At 41.8% G+C, this 18,691-nt stretch overlaps 1 protein-coding gene across 6 annotated transcripts in view; it reads left to right on the top strand.

The window, feature by feature from the left end:
• Positions 1-18,691, top strand: part of NAA35 (N-alpha-acetyltransferase 35, NatC auxiliary subunit) — a 161,087-nt gene that overhangs the window by 98,708 nt on the left and 43,688 nt on the right. For all 6 annotated transcript variants that reach the window (XM_068107647.2, XM_068107648.2, XM_068107645.2 and 3 more), the window contains 3 exons: positions 7,767-7,826; positions 8,009-8,115; positions 17,604-17,670. In XM_068107647.2, coding sequence (XP_067963748.1) covers positions 7,767-7,826; positions 8,009-8,115; positions 17,604-17,670 — 234 coding nt within the window. The remainder of the gene's footprint in view (positions 1-7,766; positions 7,827-8,008; positions 8,116-17,603; positions 17,671-18,691) is intronic.

Raw genomic sequence — 18,691 nt, 5'->3', positions numbered from 1 at the left:
TATATATATATATATATATATATATATATATATATATATATATATATATATATATATATATATATATATATATATATATATATATATATAACGAGAGTCCTTGCTTAACGCTCATGATGTGTTCCCACAAAGTGAAGTATTATGCGAAAAATTGTAAATCAGATTTCTTTTTCCCATAAGAACAATGTTACATCCGAGGTACATGTTCCTGGCTAAAAATTTGAGGACATGATAACATTAAAAAACAAAAGTATGTATAAATAATACAGAACATGAATAAAAAAAACAATAGAATAAATAATAAAGAACTTTAATAAATCTACATAAGACATCACCAAAGATTATTTAAACAAGTACAGGTATATTCAAAGTACACCGCCCCCATGCCAAATAAATATATAACATCCTCTAGTGCATAGAGACTGTATTGGGAGGGAGAGGTGTACAATAATTGATTGATTAATTGCATAATTAAAATCAATAAATAATGATCATGAAATGTTTTCTTAATCAATTGGCTGATAGCATACCTAAAGCACCAGTGCATCATCCGAAGCTGTAACTTTTTGAAAATGAATTAAATAAGTCATTAATCGAAAAAATTAAATAATTAATTGATTAATTAGTAAATAAATAATCGATAAATCAAAAATATCCTTTATAGCCACATCACTTGATCACTGTCATGTCCAAATATCAGCTTCCTAGCTCAAAAGGTGCCCAAGATATTGTCCAGATGAGAAAGGAAATAAATAAGTACTTAATGAATGGATAATAATTAAGTAACTAATTAATTTATTAATCAAAAAATAAAAAATCGCGTTTTTGCCAAAGCACTTGCTCACTATTGTGTCAAAATTTCAGCCTCCGAGCTCAAAGGATGGCTGCGATATCGCCCGGACAAACAAACAAACAAGAAAACAAACAAACAAACAAGAAACCAGAGTGAAAACTGAGTACTCCCTTTCAGTGCGCGTCATTGCCAGGCCCCCTTCAGTGCCCGGCAATGACATCGTGCAGCGCCTGGAGATGGCATAGGAAAGGAGCGGTGTACAATAAAATAAATTCATGAAAGGAAGTGGCAGCATTTGCGTGTCAAGGCCTGGAGACATCTGGGTGGGAATGGGAGAGGATTCAATAGGTACCGTATGGTACACTGTGATTAAGAGGCAGGACATCCACGAGGCGCTCCCCATGCTCAACACGTTTCACCCCATCTATCTCCACCTGTAAAGTGATCGATTTTTGTGATTTTTTGGCTGGAGTCTCGGCAACTCGGCAACGGTTGCTCGAGTGAGATGTGCATGGAAGAAGTTTCGGGAACTGAGTGGCGTGCTGATGAGGAGGAGAGTGTCGCTGAAGCTGAAGGGAAAGGTGTATGCTGCATGTGTGAGAAGTGTTATGATTTATGGGAGCGAGACATGGGTAATGAACGTAGAGCAGCAACGAAGGCTGGAAAGGGTGGAAATGCGAATGGTTCGATGGATGTGCGGAGTATCGTTGAGAGAGAGGAAGACAAATGATGAATTGCGAAAGATGATGGTAATATTGCCTGTGATTGATGCTGTGAAGAGGAACAGGCTGAGATGGTTTGGTCATGTGTTGAGGAAGGATGAAAGTGACTGGTTGAGAAGAGTGATGGAAATTGATGTAGAAGGAAGTAGAGGACGGGGAAGACCGAGAAAGACTTGGCTAAAGATGGTGGAAGAAGAAATGCGGGCAAGGGGGTTAACAAGGAGAGATGCAGAAAATAGGGCAAAATGGAGAAGATTGTCATGGGGACCGCAAGGCTAACCCCTGCTCTAGCAGGGAAAATGGCCTTAAAATGCATGTTGTTGTTGTTTGGCTGGAGTAGCTGCTGTAGGAGTTGTCTGGCGTTTTCCAGTCATGATAGGTTTAGCCTTTCAACAAACGCGATCACACCACGAGTGAACGAGCAGTTCGGCTTTCAACAAGCACACGGTGCTCTGGTATAAATGGATATCTTGTGAAGGACTGAGGTGGGAAGGAATGAGGAGGGAAAAACACGATCACACAAATGAACGAGCAGATTCGGCTTTCAACAAACGCATGGTGCTCTGGTATAAATTGATATCTTGTGAAAGACTGAGGTGGGAAGGAATGAAGGGAGAAAACCGCAATCACACGAATGAACGAGCAGGTTTGGTTTTCAACAAACACACTGTGCTCTGGTATAAATGGATATCTTGTGAAGGACTGATGTGGGAAGGAATGAAAGGGGAAAAACATGAACAAACGCCGTTCAACGAATGAATGGAAACAGTTGGTGCGCTTATACAGTACAGTATACACGCACCACAACTTCTTATGTGAAGCGCTGGGTGAGAAATATACATTCTCCGTTCAGCTATTCGATCTACTCTTTTGTCACCCCACGGAGAGAAAAAGCGTTAACGCGAAAATGACGGAGTGTTCACCGAAAACTCTGGTTCTTTGAAAAGTTCTTTGAAAGCGTTAATGTGAAAAAGCGTTGGTTGAATGAGCGTACAAAGAGGACTCCCTGTACAGTAAGGCCAGATTTAAAAAAAGAGTTGTTGATCGTCCCCGCCCGACCCTACGAAACACACCCGACCCGAAACTTTTTTTATTTTTTATTTTGAAAAAAATCATAAAAAACGATCTTTTCACATTCAAATTTGGCGCCGTTCTGCACCGCATGCGCAGTGCGTGCTGCGCAGAGCGTCGCAAGTGCCTCGGGCAACTTCACCCATTTTACGTTGGCCATTCATGGCGGCTATTGTGTGAGATTTTTCCCGCTGAAATCTGTATTGATTCGTGCTAGAATCGGCTTGAAATGCCTATTGTGATCGCAGCAATAGCCTGTGAGGGCTCTTCCAAGACGGTGAAGGACTGGTTTGCGTGCAATATCGAGTTGGATGTTACAATCTCGGACTTCTATGCAGAGTTCTCAGACGGCAAGTATGATGGGGATAGGGAGCCATTGCCTGACGATACACACGGTACTTTTGTCAAAGTATTGTTATGCATTATGTTTTGCACTCTGTCAAAGCGCCTTTGGGCTTCATGAAAAGCGCTATACAAAATAAATGAATTATTATTATTATTATTCGCCGGCCCCAGTAAAACTGACATGACGAAAGTTTCACCAGCTTGCAAAGTTTCTGATGTGACAAAGACTCTTGGCTCATTTCTCAAATTTGTGTTGGCTGCAGACACGGCCACGGATCACAGGATGGAACCCGATGAATGAAGAAATAAAATCATTTTGAGGAGAAAGGAGTCCTTATTTCATATTTTTCCATGTCAACAAAACTCAATGGAAAGTAGGGGAAAAAAAAACAAAAAAAAAAAACCTCCCTCCCTACCCGAACTTTTGAGAAAAAAGGACGCTCAACAACTTTTTTTTTTTTATGTGGCCTAATGGCCAAAAGTATTGGGACCCTTGGACTTTTTTCAAAGAATGCACCATTTCTTCCAGAAAATTGTTGAAATTAAAAAATATTTTGGTATCCACAAATGTATTTCTTTAGTTTGCAGTGGAACAAAACAAAAAAAGCTGAAAACATGACTAAATCTTAGCTTATTCCACACAGAAATCGTAAAATGGCCCGGATAATATTTATTGTCCCCTTTTAGAAGTTGTAAGAAATAATTAGATTTGAAGCAGGTGATTCTCCGTTACTTTGGAATTGAACTCACCTATGGTGAGTTGCAGGTGTCTGCAATATAAAAATCACTCATTCAATCAGTTTGATTCGAGAAAAGGAGTCATTCTGCTGTTTTGTGTCACTCTGTGGACCGCAATGAGCATGGAGAAAAGAAAGAAAACCAGAGAATTGTATGAGGAGGTCAGACACAAGATTGTAGCCAAGCATGGGCAATCTCAAGACAACAAGTCCATCTCCATAGACCTTGATTTTCCTGTGTCCATCCTAAGCAATGTTATCAGGAAGTTTAAGGCCCATGGCACTGTAGCCAACCTCCCTGGATGTGGCCGCAAGAGAAAACTTCATCGAAGATTGCAGAAAAGGATTGTTTAAATGGTGGAGAAAGCACCCCGATCAACTGCCAAACAGATTCAAGCTGGCCTTCAGACACAAGGTACAACAGTTTCAACTCGCACCATCCGTCGCCAACTCAATGAAAGGGGGTTCTATGGTAGGAGACCAAGGAGGACCCCACTGCTGAGAAAACCAGACTGGAGTTTCCCAATACACACCTGAACAAGCGAAAATCCTTCTGGGAAAATGTCCTGTGTACAGATGAGACCAAGTTAGAGCTTTTTGGTGAAGCACATCATCTCTATGTTTACAGAAAACAAAATGAAGCCCTCAAAGAAAAGAACACCTTCCCTACAGTCAAACATGGAGGAGGTTCAGTGATGTTTTGGGGTTGCTGTGCTGCCTCTTGCACTGGGTGTCTTGAATGTGTGCATGGCATCATGAAATCAGAAGATTACCAAGGCATTTTGGAGCACAATGTTAGACGTAGTGTCAGAAAGCTGGGTCTCTGTCGAAGGGCATGGGCCTTGCAGCACGACAATGATCCCAAACACACTTCAAAAAGCACTCAGGAATGGTTCAAGATACAACGCTGAACTGTTCTGAAATGGCCAGCAATGAGTCCAGATCGAAATCCAATTGAACACCTGTGGGAAGATCTGAAAACAGCAGATGGGAGAAGGCACTCTTCAAATCTGGGAGAACTGGAGCAGTTTGCATAAGAAGAGTGGGCCAGTAGAGAGGTGGAGGAAGCTCATTCATGGCTATAGGAAGTGCTTGACTTCAGTTATTTTGTCCAAAGGGTGTGCTGCTAAATATTAAATCTCAGGTGTCAATAATTTTGTCAATGCCATTTCTTTTTATTTTCTGATTTAAAAGGACATTAAGTTCTGGATCAAACACAAAGGTTCTGTTATATTAACAGTGAAATGAAGAATTGTGGACACCAAATACTTTTGCCAATTTCAACTTATTTTTAGATTTAATTGTGAGTTGTTTGAAAAAAGTGCAAGGGTATATATTATATGCGGGCAAGGGGGTTAACAAGGGGAGATGCAGAAAATAGGGCAAAATGGAGAAGATTGTCATGGGGCCTGCAAGGCTAACCCCCACTCTAGCAGGGAAAAATAGCCTTAAATGCCTGTTTGTTTGTTTTTGGGTATATATATTTTTTTTTGGGGGGGTATTTTGTGTTTATATTAATAAATTTAAGGTGTCTTTTTCCTTCTGTCATGTCTACAGGCTGTCAATATAATTATATATATATATATAAATATATATATATATATATATATATATATATATATATATATATATATATATATATATATATATATATATATATATATATATATATATATACATATATATATATATATATATATATATATATATTTATATATAATATATATATATATATATATATATATATAATTTTATAAACAGGAATCAAATTCCTGCGGGGGGCTAAGTGTGAAAAAATTCTGACTCAATGCGGGGCTCGAACCACGGACCTCCGTTGATAACGTGTCAACAGCCCACTGCGCTATTGAGCCAGCCGCAAGGAGAGGAGCCAATGCTCCCCTCCTTGCGGCTGGCTTTCTCCACCACAAATATATATATTTATATATATTGACAGCCTGTAGACATGACAGAAGTAAATAGACACCTTAAATTTATTCATTTCATTTGTATAACGCAATTTTACTCCGTGATTTGTGCTAATGTTCGACTATTTCTTTGCAGAAACGAGTTCCTAGGCCTTGTATGACAATTAACTATGCCTCGAACCCAGGGAGCACAATAACTTTCCGATTTTCAAAGATGACAAATTGTTGGACAATCGGAAGGTGGAGTCCACTAGCGTCAGATAGCTTAGAACCTTGGCATTCTGTTTTCTACTGTCAATTGGGTGATTGTGCAATTCACCCCTGAAGGCAAGGAATCCACATCTTGCCGTTCTGGTCGACCTGGGCCCTCAGAAAAGTGTCTTCGAGCTGTCAAGCGGTCCATTGAGAAAACTCCCCGTTGCAAGGCAGCAGATGTTGCATTAGCTCAAGAACTGCCATGTGTTTCCTTCTTCAACTGGGCTACCATGGGAGAGCAGCTAGGAGAAAACCTCTTCTTAGACCAGCCAACATTCAAAGGAGAAAGAAGTGAGTTGACGAAATGGCCAACAGACCCTTGGAGTTTTGCAAACTGTCATTTTTTCAGATGACTCCCAATTTGCTCAATTTTCTGACAGTGGATGCATATGGGTCTGGAGACTTCCCAGTCAAGAGTTTTATTTGAACCGATTGCAATCAACTGTCAAACACAGTGGTTTTTCAGTGATGGTGTGGGGAGCAATCTGGAGCACTGATTGGTCAGAGTTTGTGGAGGGTGTTGGCAACATCAACTCTACGGTTTGCATTTCTGTCCTTGAGGATAGACTTCTCCCTGTCTTATCCACTGGTCAGATGGTCAAAAACAACATTCTGTTCATGAAAGATGGAGCTCCATGCCACACTGCAAAAAAGACCAAAGAATGGCAGGACAGAAATGGGTAAGCGACTTCCTGACAAGTCAGTCTCCTGACATGAATCCCATTGAACACCTCTGGGCCATATTGGATCGAGCTGTGCGGAAAAACGTCCAGGAAACCAACATCATGGGCAGAATTGCTAAATCTTTTCCATGAAGCCTGGGCAGAAATCCCACAAGAGAAAATTTCGTAACTCGTTAGTTCTATTCCTGAAAGAGTAAAAGTGTTGAAATCTAAATGTATAAATGGCAAATTTACAAAATACTAGTGTATGTATTAAAGTGGATCAAATGTACTTCAAATGCCCAGGGTGTAAACACGACCGATGAGATCATCCAACCTGTCTTCACCCCGGTCGCTGGAACCCTTCGACAAAGATCTTATGTAGTCGATTATGTCCCTCAGCCACCTATCACCACCATCTCCACCCTCATGGGATTGGCTCCCCTCCAGGTCAGGTCCGGGGCTCCCGCACTCGGGCTCCCGCGCAGGCGACTCCGCACCGAAAATGACGGAGCGAGCGACCCCCACACGGGGCACCGAGCCCGGAGACACCCCGTCCCCGGCCCAGACGTGACCATGCCATTTGGGCTAACGCATATATATATATATATATATATATATATATATATACACACACACACACAGGGTGTCAGAAGTTTTGCCCAATTTCTGTTTATATATACATTTATTTCTACCTTCTTGTACACTGTAATGCAAATGGCAAACAATCAACTGACAGAAATATATATATATATATATATATATATATATATATATATATATAATTTTGCTTATGTATCCATCTTGTCCACCCCCGTCTCTATCTATTTTCTCCCTCCACCCTGCTGGTGGTATTTACCCTTTCTCCTGCTGTTGCCTTTGTTATGTTGTGTCCTGATTTGTTTTGTCATAGCTTTTCCACGAGCCGAGACTATGTAATTAAAAAAAAATCCCCCAATCCTCCACCCCCTCTTCCACCTGCACCCCCATTCAAACAATATGTGTGTGTATACTCCCACTCCTGTATATATGTATTAGGGAAGGCAATGGCAAACAAACCAGTATAACCCTTGCCAAGAAACTGCTTTGGTAGCACCAATGCTCTGTAACAAAGTATGGTACGTCAGAATCAAATCATAAGATTATATATGTACACATACACACCTCCACCAAGAGTACAAAGAATGGTGATTATGTGAGATGGAGAAGGAAATTTGTTATGGTAATGCATGTGCGACTTTGTTCTTCCTTTTCAGGAATTCTTCATCAGCCTCAGTGAGCAGTCTCCTTGTGTTCTTTCGAGGTCACTCCTCCAGGTTGGTTCTCCCCATTTTGTGCTCAGATATTTTGGTGACGTCACTATGTTTGGTATTTTAGGTTTAATATGTAGGATAGACTGTGTCATGAGGAACCATACACTTTCATTTATGGGTTGCCAATTTGCTGTAAATGCAGTGTATTTGGTGGATAAGAGACAGACACATGTGATGACCTGCAGGTGACCTTCCTCGCTGATAACAAGAAGGTGTTTGGTGTCCACTTGCTACAGGACATGCTCCGAGAATCCCTGAGGGCTTTCATTTGTCCTCCTGTCCTCTCACAGAAGTAAGATAATGGTGAATGTTTGCATATGAAGTATTTCTTTGAGATTGTGTGTTTGTTTTCCTTAGCTATGCACTTATTCAAAACAATCTCTGACATAATATGTACTTTATATTGCTTGGGATTGTTATTTCAATTTTATCACTGTAGAGTGTAGAACCTCTTTTATCCAGACACCAAATAATGGAAGACCCATTATCCAGAAAAAATGTCCCCCAAAAAATTAATTTATATATGTAAATGAAATTTTTGGGGGACATTTTTTTCTGGAGAAGAAGGTCATGCTCACAGCTCATGGAAGATGTTTTTTGCGTATGTCCGGCTATTTGGCGTGTGGCTGGTGGAAGATGTGTACTACATCTGTCATGTCCTGCAGCTCGTGGCTGGTGAAATTTTTTTTTGCGCTTACGAAAAACCACGAATATGCGGAACACAGGGCTGCAAATGTAGAAGCAGGTCTCATTTTATCAACCGTGAATACGCATCCATTCCTGACACTCCCAAGAAAACTTTACAAAAGAATTAACAAATGAAAACTTGAAATGTCTTGAGTCAATAAGTATTCAATCCCTATGCTATGGTGCTCCAAATTGAGCTCAGGTGCATCCAATTTCTTTGATCATCCTTCAGATGTCTCTACAACTTGATTGGAATCCAACTGTGGCCAATTCAAATGATTGGACATGATTTAGAAAGAAACAAACGTTTCTATATAAGGCATCACAGATGACAGTGCATTTCAGAGCAGAAATTCACCCATGAAATCCAAGGAACTGTCCATAGAACTCCAAGATAGAATTGTGAGGAGGCATAGATCTGGGAAAGGGTATAAAACAATTTCTAGAGAGTTGAAAATTCCTAAGAGCACAGTGAGCTCCATCATTAGGATATGGAAAAAAATGTGGAGCTACCAATACTCTTCCTAGATCAGGCCTTCCGACAAAACTGAGCAACCGGGCAAGAAGGACCTTGGTAAGAGAGGTGACCAAATACCCAATCTACCACTCTGACAGAACTAAAGAGTTCCTTGGCTGAGATTGCAGAACTTGCCGGAAGGACAACAGCCTCTGCAGCACTTTACAAATCCAGGCTTTATGAGAGAGTGGCCAGACGAAAGCCACTTCTGAGAAAAAGGGCACTTGACAGCATGCCTGGAGTTTGCAAAAAGGCACGTGAAAGACTATGTGAGCATGAAACAAAATATTTTGTGGTCTGTTGAGACGAAAGCTGAAATATTTGGCCTGAATGCAAAGTGCTACGTCTGGGAGAAACTGAGCACAGCTTATCAGCCATCTAACATCATCCCTATCATGAAGCATGGTGGTGGCAAATCATGTTATGGGGATGCTTTTCAGCGGCAGGAATTGGGAGACTTGTAAGGATAGAGGGAACAATGAATGGAGCCAAACACAGACAAATCCTTGAGGAGAACCTGCTTCAGAGTGCACAAGACCTTAGACTGCGGTGAAGATTTACGTTCCAACAGGACAATGACCCCAAGAATACACTGGAATGTCTTCAGAACAAGAACGTGAAAATCCTTGAGTGGCCCAACCAAAGCCCAGACCTGAATCTCATTGTGAATCTGTGGAAAGACTTGAAGATTGCTGTTCACCGACACTCGCCATCCAACTTGACAGAGCTTAAACAAATCTGCAAGGAAGAATGGGGGAAACTTTCCAAATCCAGATGTGCAAAGGTGATACAGACATACCCAAGAAGGCTCGAAGTTGTAATCGCTGCCAAAGGCGCTTCTATGAAGTATTGACTTTCTTTTCTGTCTTTAATTTTTCTGTCTTTAATTTTCATTAACTTAGTAAAAATATGTTTAAAAAAAAAAAAATTTCCTCCTTCAACATTTTGTGGTATTATGTGTAGATCAGTGACATGAAAATCTCTATTTCATCCTTTTTTAATTTAGGCTGTAACAACAAAATGTTAAAAAGTCAAGGGGTGTGAATACTTTCTGAAAGCACTGTAAAGTTGGTCTTCCATATAACGCCACATGATACAGTTACTGTCGTGGCCAAAAATATTGGTGCCCTTTCACTTTTTTCAAATAATGCACCATTTCTTCCAGAAAATTGTTGAAATAAAAAAACCTTTTGGTATCCACATATGTATTTCTTTGGTTTGCAATGGAACAATACAAAAAACGCTGAAAAAATTACTAAATCTTAGCTTATTTCACACAGAAATCCTAAAATGGCCCGGACAATATTATTGGCACCTTTTAGAAGTTGTTAGAAACAATTAGACTTAAAGCAGGTGATTCTCCTTTACTTTGGAATTGAACTCACCTATGGTGAGTTGCAGGTGCATGCAATATAAAAATCATTCATTAAACCAGTTTGAATAGAGAAAAGGAGTCATTCTGCTGTTTTGTGTCACTATGTGTACCGCAATGAGCATGGATAAAAGAAAGAAAACCAGAGAATTGTCTGAGGAGGTCAGACACAAGATTGTAGCCAAGCATGGACAATCTCAAGGCTACAAGTGCATCTCCAGAGACCTTGATGTTCCTGTGTCTACCGTATGCAATGTTATCAGGAAGTTTAAGGCCTCTCTGGTTGAAGGCAACGTGTGTAGTGGCCCTGAATGTGTTTCTCTCATCTCCCCTTCCTGTTCTGGCTGGAGTTCCCCAAGGCAGTGTTCTGGGCCCTGTGCTATTTCTGGTCTTCATCAATGATCACTCCGACTCTCTGGAAAATCCTCTCTATCTCTTTGCTGATGACTCCACTATCTGCCGCTCCATTCCTCATCCCTCAGATCGGCAATCTGCAGCCTCCTCACTCTCTGCAGACCTGGAAAAAATCACAGACTGGTCAAACAAGTGGAACATGTCTTTCAATCCTGACAAATCTCACACTCTTACAATGTCTCTCCGAAAGGACTGACGGGAAAACCCTCCCATCTACTTTCTCAACAATCCTTTCCAAGAAGTTCTGTCGCTCAAGCTTTTGGGTCTCACTATCTGCCATGATATTTCTTGGGAAAACCACATTTCCAAGCTGGCCTCCAAAGCCAGTCGCCGACCAGGCATCCTCCGTCGTGCGAAGTCCTTCCTTGGCACACCTGAGTGGTCACCTTGGTCACCACAAACAAGGCTTTCATCCACAGCTCAATGGAATACTGTTCCCCCCTCTGGGCTGGTGCTCCTGCCTCACATCTAGCTCGGCTTCACGCTGTTGAAACCAAAGCTTTCAGAATCATTGGCATCTCCTGCGATGAAGCTAACTCCGAGGGCATTTCACTCACTCACTGCAGGCAGGTTGGTGGTCTTTCTGTCTTCTACCGACTCCTCTCCGGCCTTGCTCCCCCATCTCTCTCTGTGCTCTGTCCCCCCAATATTCCTTCAGGTCGCACAAGATCTGCCTGCAACCCTCTTATGGTTAAACTGCCAAAATCTAGACTCTGCTCACCTTCACTCTTTCATTCCCCTTTTCTCCCACCTCTGGAACAAACTCCCCCACTCCCTTCAATCCCACTCCTCCCTCCAGGTCTTTAAAACAGCTGTTCACCACCATCTCTTATCTTGCCCCATCCAAAACCTTGATCTTTTCTACCCCCGCTAATTCACCCCAGATACACTTTTTTGGGGGGAAATTCCAACTTTTTTCCTGGAAGTCGTTGCAGTGTTCATATGTTTTATACCTCTCCCACCTCCCCCAAAACCCTCCCCCTCCCACATTTCTCCCGATGTCCCTGCTCTCAAATGTTGTGTTTGTGTCCTTCCCCCTCTCTCCCCATCTTGTCTGCCACTCCCCTTGTTTTTTGTGTTTTGTGTGTCGGTTTGACTTTTTGTGTGATTAATGTTAGCTCTCACGAGCCTCGATCTTGTATACAAAAAAAAAAAAAAAAAGGCCCATGACACTGTAGCCAACCTCTCTGGACGTGTCCGCAAAAGAAAACTTGATCGAAGATTTCAGCGAAGGATTGTTTGAATGGTGGAGAAAGCACCTCGATCAACTGCCAAACAGATTCAAGCTGACCTTCAGACACAAGGTACGACAGTTTCAACTCGCACGATCTGTTGCCAACTCAATGAAAGGGGTTACCATTGTAGGAGACCCAGGAGGACCCCACTGCTGAGATAGAGACATAAGAAAGCCTGACTGGAGTTTTCCAAAACACAGTTGAACAAGCCAACATCCTTCTGGGAGAATGTCCTGTGGACAGATGAGACCAAATCGGAGCTTTTTGGTAAAGCACATCATCTCTATGTTTACAGAAAACAAAATGAAGCCTTCAAAGAAAAGAACACCTTCCCTACAGGCAAACATGGAGGATGCTCAGTGATGTTTTGGGGTTGCTGTGCTGCCTCCAGCACTGAGTACCTTGAATGTGTGCATGGCATCATGAAATCAGGAGATTACCTAGGCATTTTGGATCACAATGTTCAACCCAGTGTCAGAAAGCTGGGTCTCCGTCGAAGGTCATGGGTATTGCAGCAGGACAATGACCCCAAACGTACTTCAAAAAGTACCCAGAAATGGTTCAAGACAAAATGCTGGACTGTTCTGAAGTGGCCAGCAATGAGTCCAGATCGAAATCCCATTGAACTCCAGTGGGGAGATCTGAAAGCAGCATTTGGGAGAAGGCACCCTTCAAATCTGGGAGAACTGGAACAGTTTGCACAAGAAGAGTGGGCCAAACTGCCAGTAGAGAGGTGTGGGAAGCTCATTCATGGCTGTACGAAGCGCTTGACTACAGTTATTTTGTCCAAAGGCTGTGTGCTACCAAATATTAAGTCTCGGGTGTCAATAATTTTGTCAATGCCATTTCTTTTCATTATCTGATTTAAAAGGATATATTAAGTTCTAAATCAAAAACAAAGGTTCTGTAATATTAACAGTGAAATAAAGAATTGTGGAGACCAAATAGTTTTGTCAATTTCAACTTATTTTTAGAGAAAATTGTGAGGTTTTTTTAAAAAGTGCAAGGCTGCCAATATTTTTGGCCATGACTGTACAATGTACATACCCTGTTGGGCCTCCCGAGCCCTGGACCCCCTACCCTTTAGTTTTGAAAATGTTTTCCTGCATCTCCTTTTGCCAAGATCCATTGATATGCAATATGATGGGGTTACTACTGGTGGGGCCGATTCCATTGATGGACAAACAAACAGTCTGACAGAAAATAAGCTATATATGCATACTAGCAAAAGTACCTGGTGTTGCCGGGTAACAATAAGTCTTCTTCCTGATGGGAATACGAAGAGAGTCGCTTCCTCATGGGAAGGGGGGGAGAGGAAGGAGGGATAGGGGGAAGGAGAGGATGGAGGGGGTGGAGAATGGAAGGGGAGGGGAGAGAGGGAAGGGGGAGTGTGGAAGGGAGGGGATGGAAGGGAAGGTTAGTATCTATCTATAATTCCAGTAATCTCTGTGTGTCTGTGTGTCTGTGTGTTTGTCTGTGACCGCTGTTTCTCGACAACCACGGGTCCGATATACTTTAAACTTGCCAGGTATATTGCTGGGGACCCGAGGATGTGCCTTTTCAAGGTTTTAAATTAATCGGAGAAGTACTTACCGAGCTATGTCCAAAAAACGCTTCAACCAATCAGAGAGCAGCGAGCTATCACGTGTGCCGAACGTGGCGATCAGACTCTGCCTCGGACGGCACATTTGACAGCGTATTCATTTATTTCACGTTGGAAAACTATGTTGCCGTTAAACTATGTTTTAAAACGAATTCAAACTGCGATTAAATTAAAACGATTCATCGTAACTGCGATTTGCGAACTTCCGGACAGTGAAGACTTCACTTCCGGCAGCCAATCACAGAACGCTTTGTTGCGTAGGCGTGGCCGATGTGAGACGAGCGGAGCTGAGCGCGTTACGAGCTGACCGCCATTACGGTACGTAATTCGATTTCTTATGCGCATTATTTCTCCCAATTCAGTCAGAGCGAAGGGCGGAAGCGAAGAGCGTTGTTTTTTTTGTTTACGGGCGTACGGGCGGGGTAGAGCGTACGGGTAGCGTTTTTTTTTTTTTTGGCAAGGAACGGGCACCCACGTACGGGCAATGCCCTAGTATCGCACAAATATGTTAGTCGATAAAAAAAATGGGTACGTAAAAACATAAAGGGAGCTCTGGCTACTGTAACGCTATGGCCTTCAAAAGCAGCCTGAATGAAAACAAAAAGGGAGCTCTTTCTACTGTAACGCCATGGCTTGCAAAAGCAGCCTGAATGGCGTTCACCAAGTGGTGGTTAATCATATTCAAAAAGGGTGTTATAAGTACTTATAACACACCCAAACTTCCCCGGCCTTGTGACTAATTTATTAAGAGCCCTCCTGAAGCAGCTTAAGCATCCCCAGGAAGCACTCCAACAAAATGGGTGAGAAGGAAAGGCTGGCTTGGCAAGCGATAGCAAGCTGATTGCTTCTGGTTGAAATGGCCTAGGAATTTTAAAAAACAAATCGCAGGGACAGTGTCGTGACACCCTATCCCTTGGAAGTATGAATTAAGTAAAAAATTATTATTAGGTTAAATAAATAAAAAATAACCCCAGAACAAGAATGACAGCCTCGCTTAAATAAATGCATATATACACTTAGTTATAAAAATCGCTAGAAATGGTAAATTTTGTCAGATTTCACTCCAGATTTGGACATTTATTTAGTCTACAGCATCCACTCCTCATATCTGAATCCAGATTTTGATGATGTGCTTCAATTATGTAATGATTATTATTAAGTTAAATAAATAAAAAAACGAACCCCAGAATGAGAATCACAGCCTTGCTTAAATAAATACATCTATACACTTCGTTATAAAATCTCTATATATGGTAAAGTTTGTCAGATTTCACTCCAGATTTGGACATTTATTTAGTCTACAGTATCCAATCCTCATATCTAAATCCAGATTTTGATGATACGCTTCAATTATGTAATGATAATAATCAATCATGTTTCCAAGGCAAGGCATGTTTGAGTAGGCTGAAACAAAATGGCAGCTTAAGAACCCAGCGATGTGCAGTGGGCTGACCAAGATGGCTGTCCGCCATATTGGTAAGCCTTTAAAAAAAAAATTATTATGAGAAACTTACTAGTACCGACTGCAAAGCCGCAATGAGCCGGCGAAGCCAAAGCCTCTTGCCACTATTTTTACCCATCACTATGGCATCAGTAGGTTAGGTAGTTGGTAGTAGGTAGGTGTAGTAGGTACCGTACCTGGTAAGACTTGGTAAAAGAGAAGAGCAGACAGTCCTCAAAAAAACATGACCCATCACCAGGGACATCTACTGCAGCATATTCCCAAAAAGAAGACAATGGTGTCACATCCGATGGCTTTACTTGGTGCAACGTAAAAACCTCTCTCAAGTTACCACGGACTGTTGTCGAATCATGTTTCAGTGATGATAGCACTGGTGGAGGTTGTACCATTTTTCCTTTCATTTCGGTTCTTGTTCTTTCTCCGTAACAGACAACAGTGCCCAAAGCAATGACGATTTAGCTTAGGAAATTTGAGCATATGATGAGAACTATTTCGAGCAGTATATGCTTACGCGTGATTCGGTTGTTTTGCACCAACCTCGTTCCCGGCGTCGCAGACGTGTCGAGGGCGCTGGTAAGATGTCCTGTGTCGAGGGCGCTGATTGGCTGATTCGGTTCTCCGACGGCCACGAGATTTCTAAAAAATAATTCTTCGTCAATGTGAGAATATTTGACGCCGTTTTCACCGTCCGAAACGCGTAATAAGCTTGTAAAAAAATATTTTTTCAAATGCTCGAATCTCATTGGTTCTGGTCTTTGATGACGATTTTCGTTGAAGATAACGAGGTTGGTCTTAACGTATTTTAATTACTAATGAGAGGTTCCATTAGATTATGAATCAAAGAATGACGGGTGAAACAAACTCCTATTGAACTTTTTCGCAATTGTTTTATGCAAACTTCCGCATCCGGTCGATGGCTGTCTCCAGCACTCCATCCAGTGAGTGATTTCATTTTAGAAATATTTTTGCAAATGCTCGACTCTCATTGGGTCCGGTGTTTGGTGACGCGTTTTGTTGAAGATAACCAGGCCCGTGCGGGCCGATGTTGGTCTTAAATTATTTTATTAATACATCGGAGGTGCATAAGATTGTGAATCAAACGACGACGGGTGAAAGAAACTCCTAATGAACGTTTTAAATTTGTTATGCATACTTCCGCCTCCGTAAGATGGCTGCACCCACTGCGCTTCGGATTCTCGAGCCAAGGCATAATCAGGTTTTCAACATAATACGTACTCGTTTATTGACAACACCGGCTTCGCCGGCTATTAATCATCTTCAAAAAGGGTGTTATAACACAACCAATCACCCAGTTTTCATCATTGCAATCTGTTGGAGGTCCAGGTGTATGTATGCAAAGTTTGGGGCTGCTAGGTTTCATGGTTTTGGAGTTATGGAGGGGACAGACGGACGGACAATGCCTTTTATTATTTTAAGATTTAGATAGATGCTAGAGAACCGACTGTTGGTGCTTTCAATCAGCATACAATGCATGTGTTTGCCTTAATTCGTATTCGACATCATTTCAATATCTTGTGAATTTGCACACATGTCTCTTGAAATTGTCTGCCTTTTACCTCACCTGGAATGGAGTTCAGGGGAGCTTATGCGATGGTGCGTTGCCCGTCCGTCAGTCTGTCAGTCCGTTCGTCAGTCTGTCCGTCCGTCCGTACACACTTGAAACTTCTCCGGAACCGCTGATGGGATTGCAACCAAATTTGGCACACATGATATTTGTTGTGTTGTGACTAAAGTTTATTCACGGCATTATATTTATTCACGGCAATCGGTTTATTCGGTTTATTCACAGCAATCGGGGTCTAAGGGGGTTTACCGGGGTCAACGTTGATCCACGTTTGACCCCCCAAAATATGAATTTGCTTTTTCCTCTGAAACTACACACACTATTTCGATGAAACTTGACCACAACCTTCATCACCCGTGATGTACCAAAGTTTCATCACGGCATTAAAAAAAATCTGCCCTTTTGGGGGTTTTCGGGGGGGAAGCCCCACAAAATAGGTGTTTGCTTTCTTCTCAGAAACTACACATGCAATTCTGATGAAACTTGACCACAACCTTAATCACCCATGTTGTACCAATGTTTGTTCCTGGCATTTAGAAAATCGGGGGCTGAGGAGGTACATGGGGTTGAGGGGTGGGGGGGGGGGATTTCCCCACAAAAATAGGTATTTTTTTGTTTGTTTAACGTGTTATGATTCTGTTAGTATGATTCTACATGCTGCCCTATCTTCTAGCAAGCATTGAAATTGGTTTAAAATACCTTTACTCACTGCATTATACTGTTTATTCTACCAGGTGAGTGCCAGGGCTATTGCCCCTATGTTTTTGTTGTTTTTAGGTGTTGCCTCTACAACAATGCACAGGCACGCGAGTATGTTGAAACCTTCATTACGCATGCAGCCAGGGTATGTGTGTTATACATGTTCTTCATGTAATTTTTGCCCCTATGTTTTTTGTTGTTTTTAGGTGTTGCCTCTACAACAATGCACAGGCACGCGAGTATGTTGAAACCTTCATTACACATGCAGTCAGGGTATGTGTGTTATACATTTTTTTCATGTCATTTTTGCATTTATTTGAGGCAAATTTTTGTCTGGTTTCTGTGCTATTTTCTTTTCATGACTTGTACCACAAATTTTTGTTTCCTCGCATATCATTATCGTTTGCATAATATGCTTTTCGGTAGATGCTCATGCGTGATAAAGAAACGTCAAACGTTATTTGGCCATAACATGGCTTGCTTGCCTATTTTTACATAAGAAACACCGGGCAGATGCCACATTGCATCCATATTTGTTCTCAAACCATCTCAATGCCTTGTTTGCAGTAGGGAGTTAAGCTCAGAGATGTGGAATACAGGGGGTCATGTGGAGTGTGTGCATCCACCGGGGAGAAACAGCTCACATTCCAAATCGCTATTTTGTCTCACAGTCAATCACAAGGCTGCCATGCCTCTTGAGGTGGCTTATGCTGATTTGCCAATTTAATTTATTGTCAGGGTTGTTTTGCATTTCGTTTTCCACTTCATGATGATGACCTCTACTGTTGATTTGGGTTTGCCTAGGATGGTTCAAATCGTCCTGGTGGCAGTGCCTATCCATCCTCTGGCAGCTTATTTTAATGCTTCATTGGAACTCCCTTAACTATTTCCTTCAGATCATGATATCACAACTGTGAATGGGTGTTTCTTTTAAATATACTAGGGCATTGCCCGTACGTGGGTGCCCGTTCCTTGCCAAAAAAAAAAAAAACGCTACCCGTACGCTCTACCCCGCCCGTACGCCCGTAAACAAAAAAAACAACGCTCTTCGCTTCCGCCCTTCGCTCTGACTGAATTGGGAGAAATAATGCGCATAAGAAATCGAATTACGTACCGTAATGGCGGTCAGCTCGTAACGCGCTCAGCTCCGCTCGTCTCACATCGGCCACGCCTACGCAACAAAGCGTTCTGTGATTGGCTGCCGGAAGTGAAGTCTTCACTGTCCGGAAGTTCGCAAATCGCAGTTACGATGAATCGTTTTAATTTAATCGCAGTTTGAATTCGTTTTAAAACA

Source organism: Myxine glutinosa, chromosome 2 (assembly GCF_964187855.1).
Source record: "Myxine glutinosa chromosome 2, kmMyxGlut1.1, whole genome shotgun sequence".
NCBI lineage: Eukaryota > Metazoa > Chordata > Myxini > Myxiniformes > Myxinidae > Myxine > Myxine glutinosa.
This window is presented reverse-complemented; position numbering and strand designations above follow the sequence as displayed.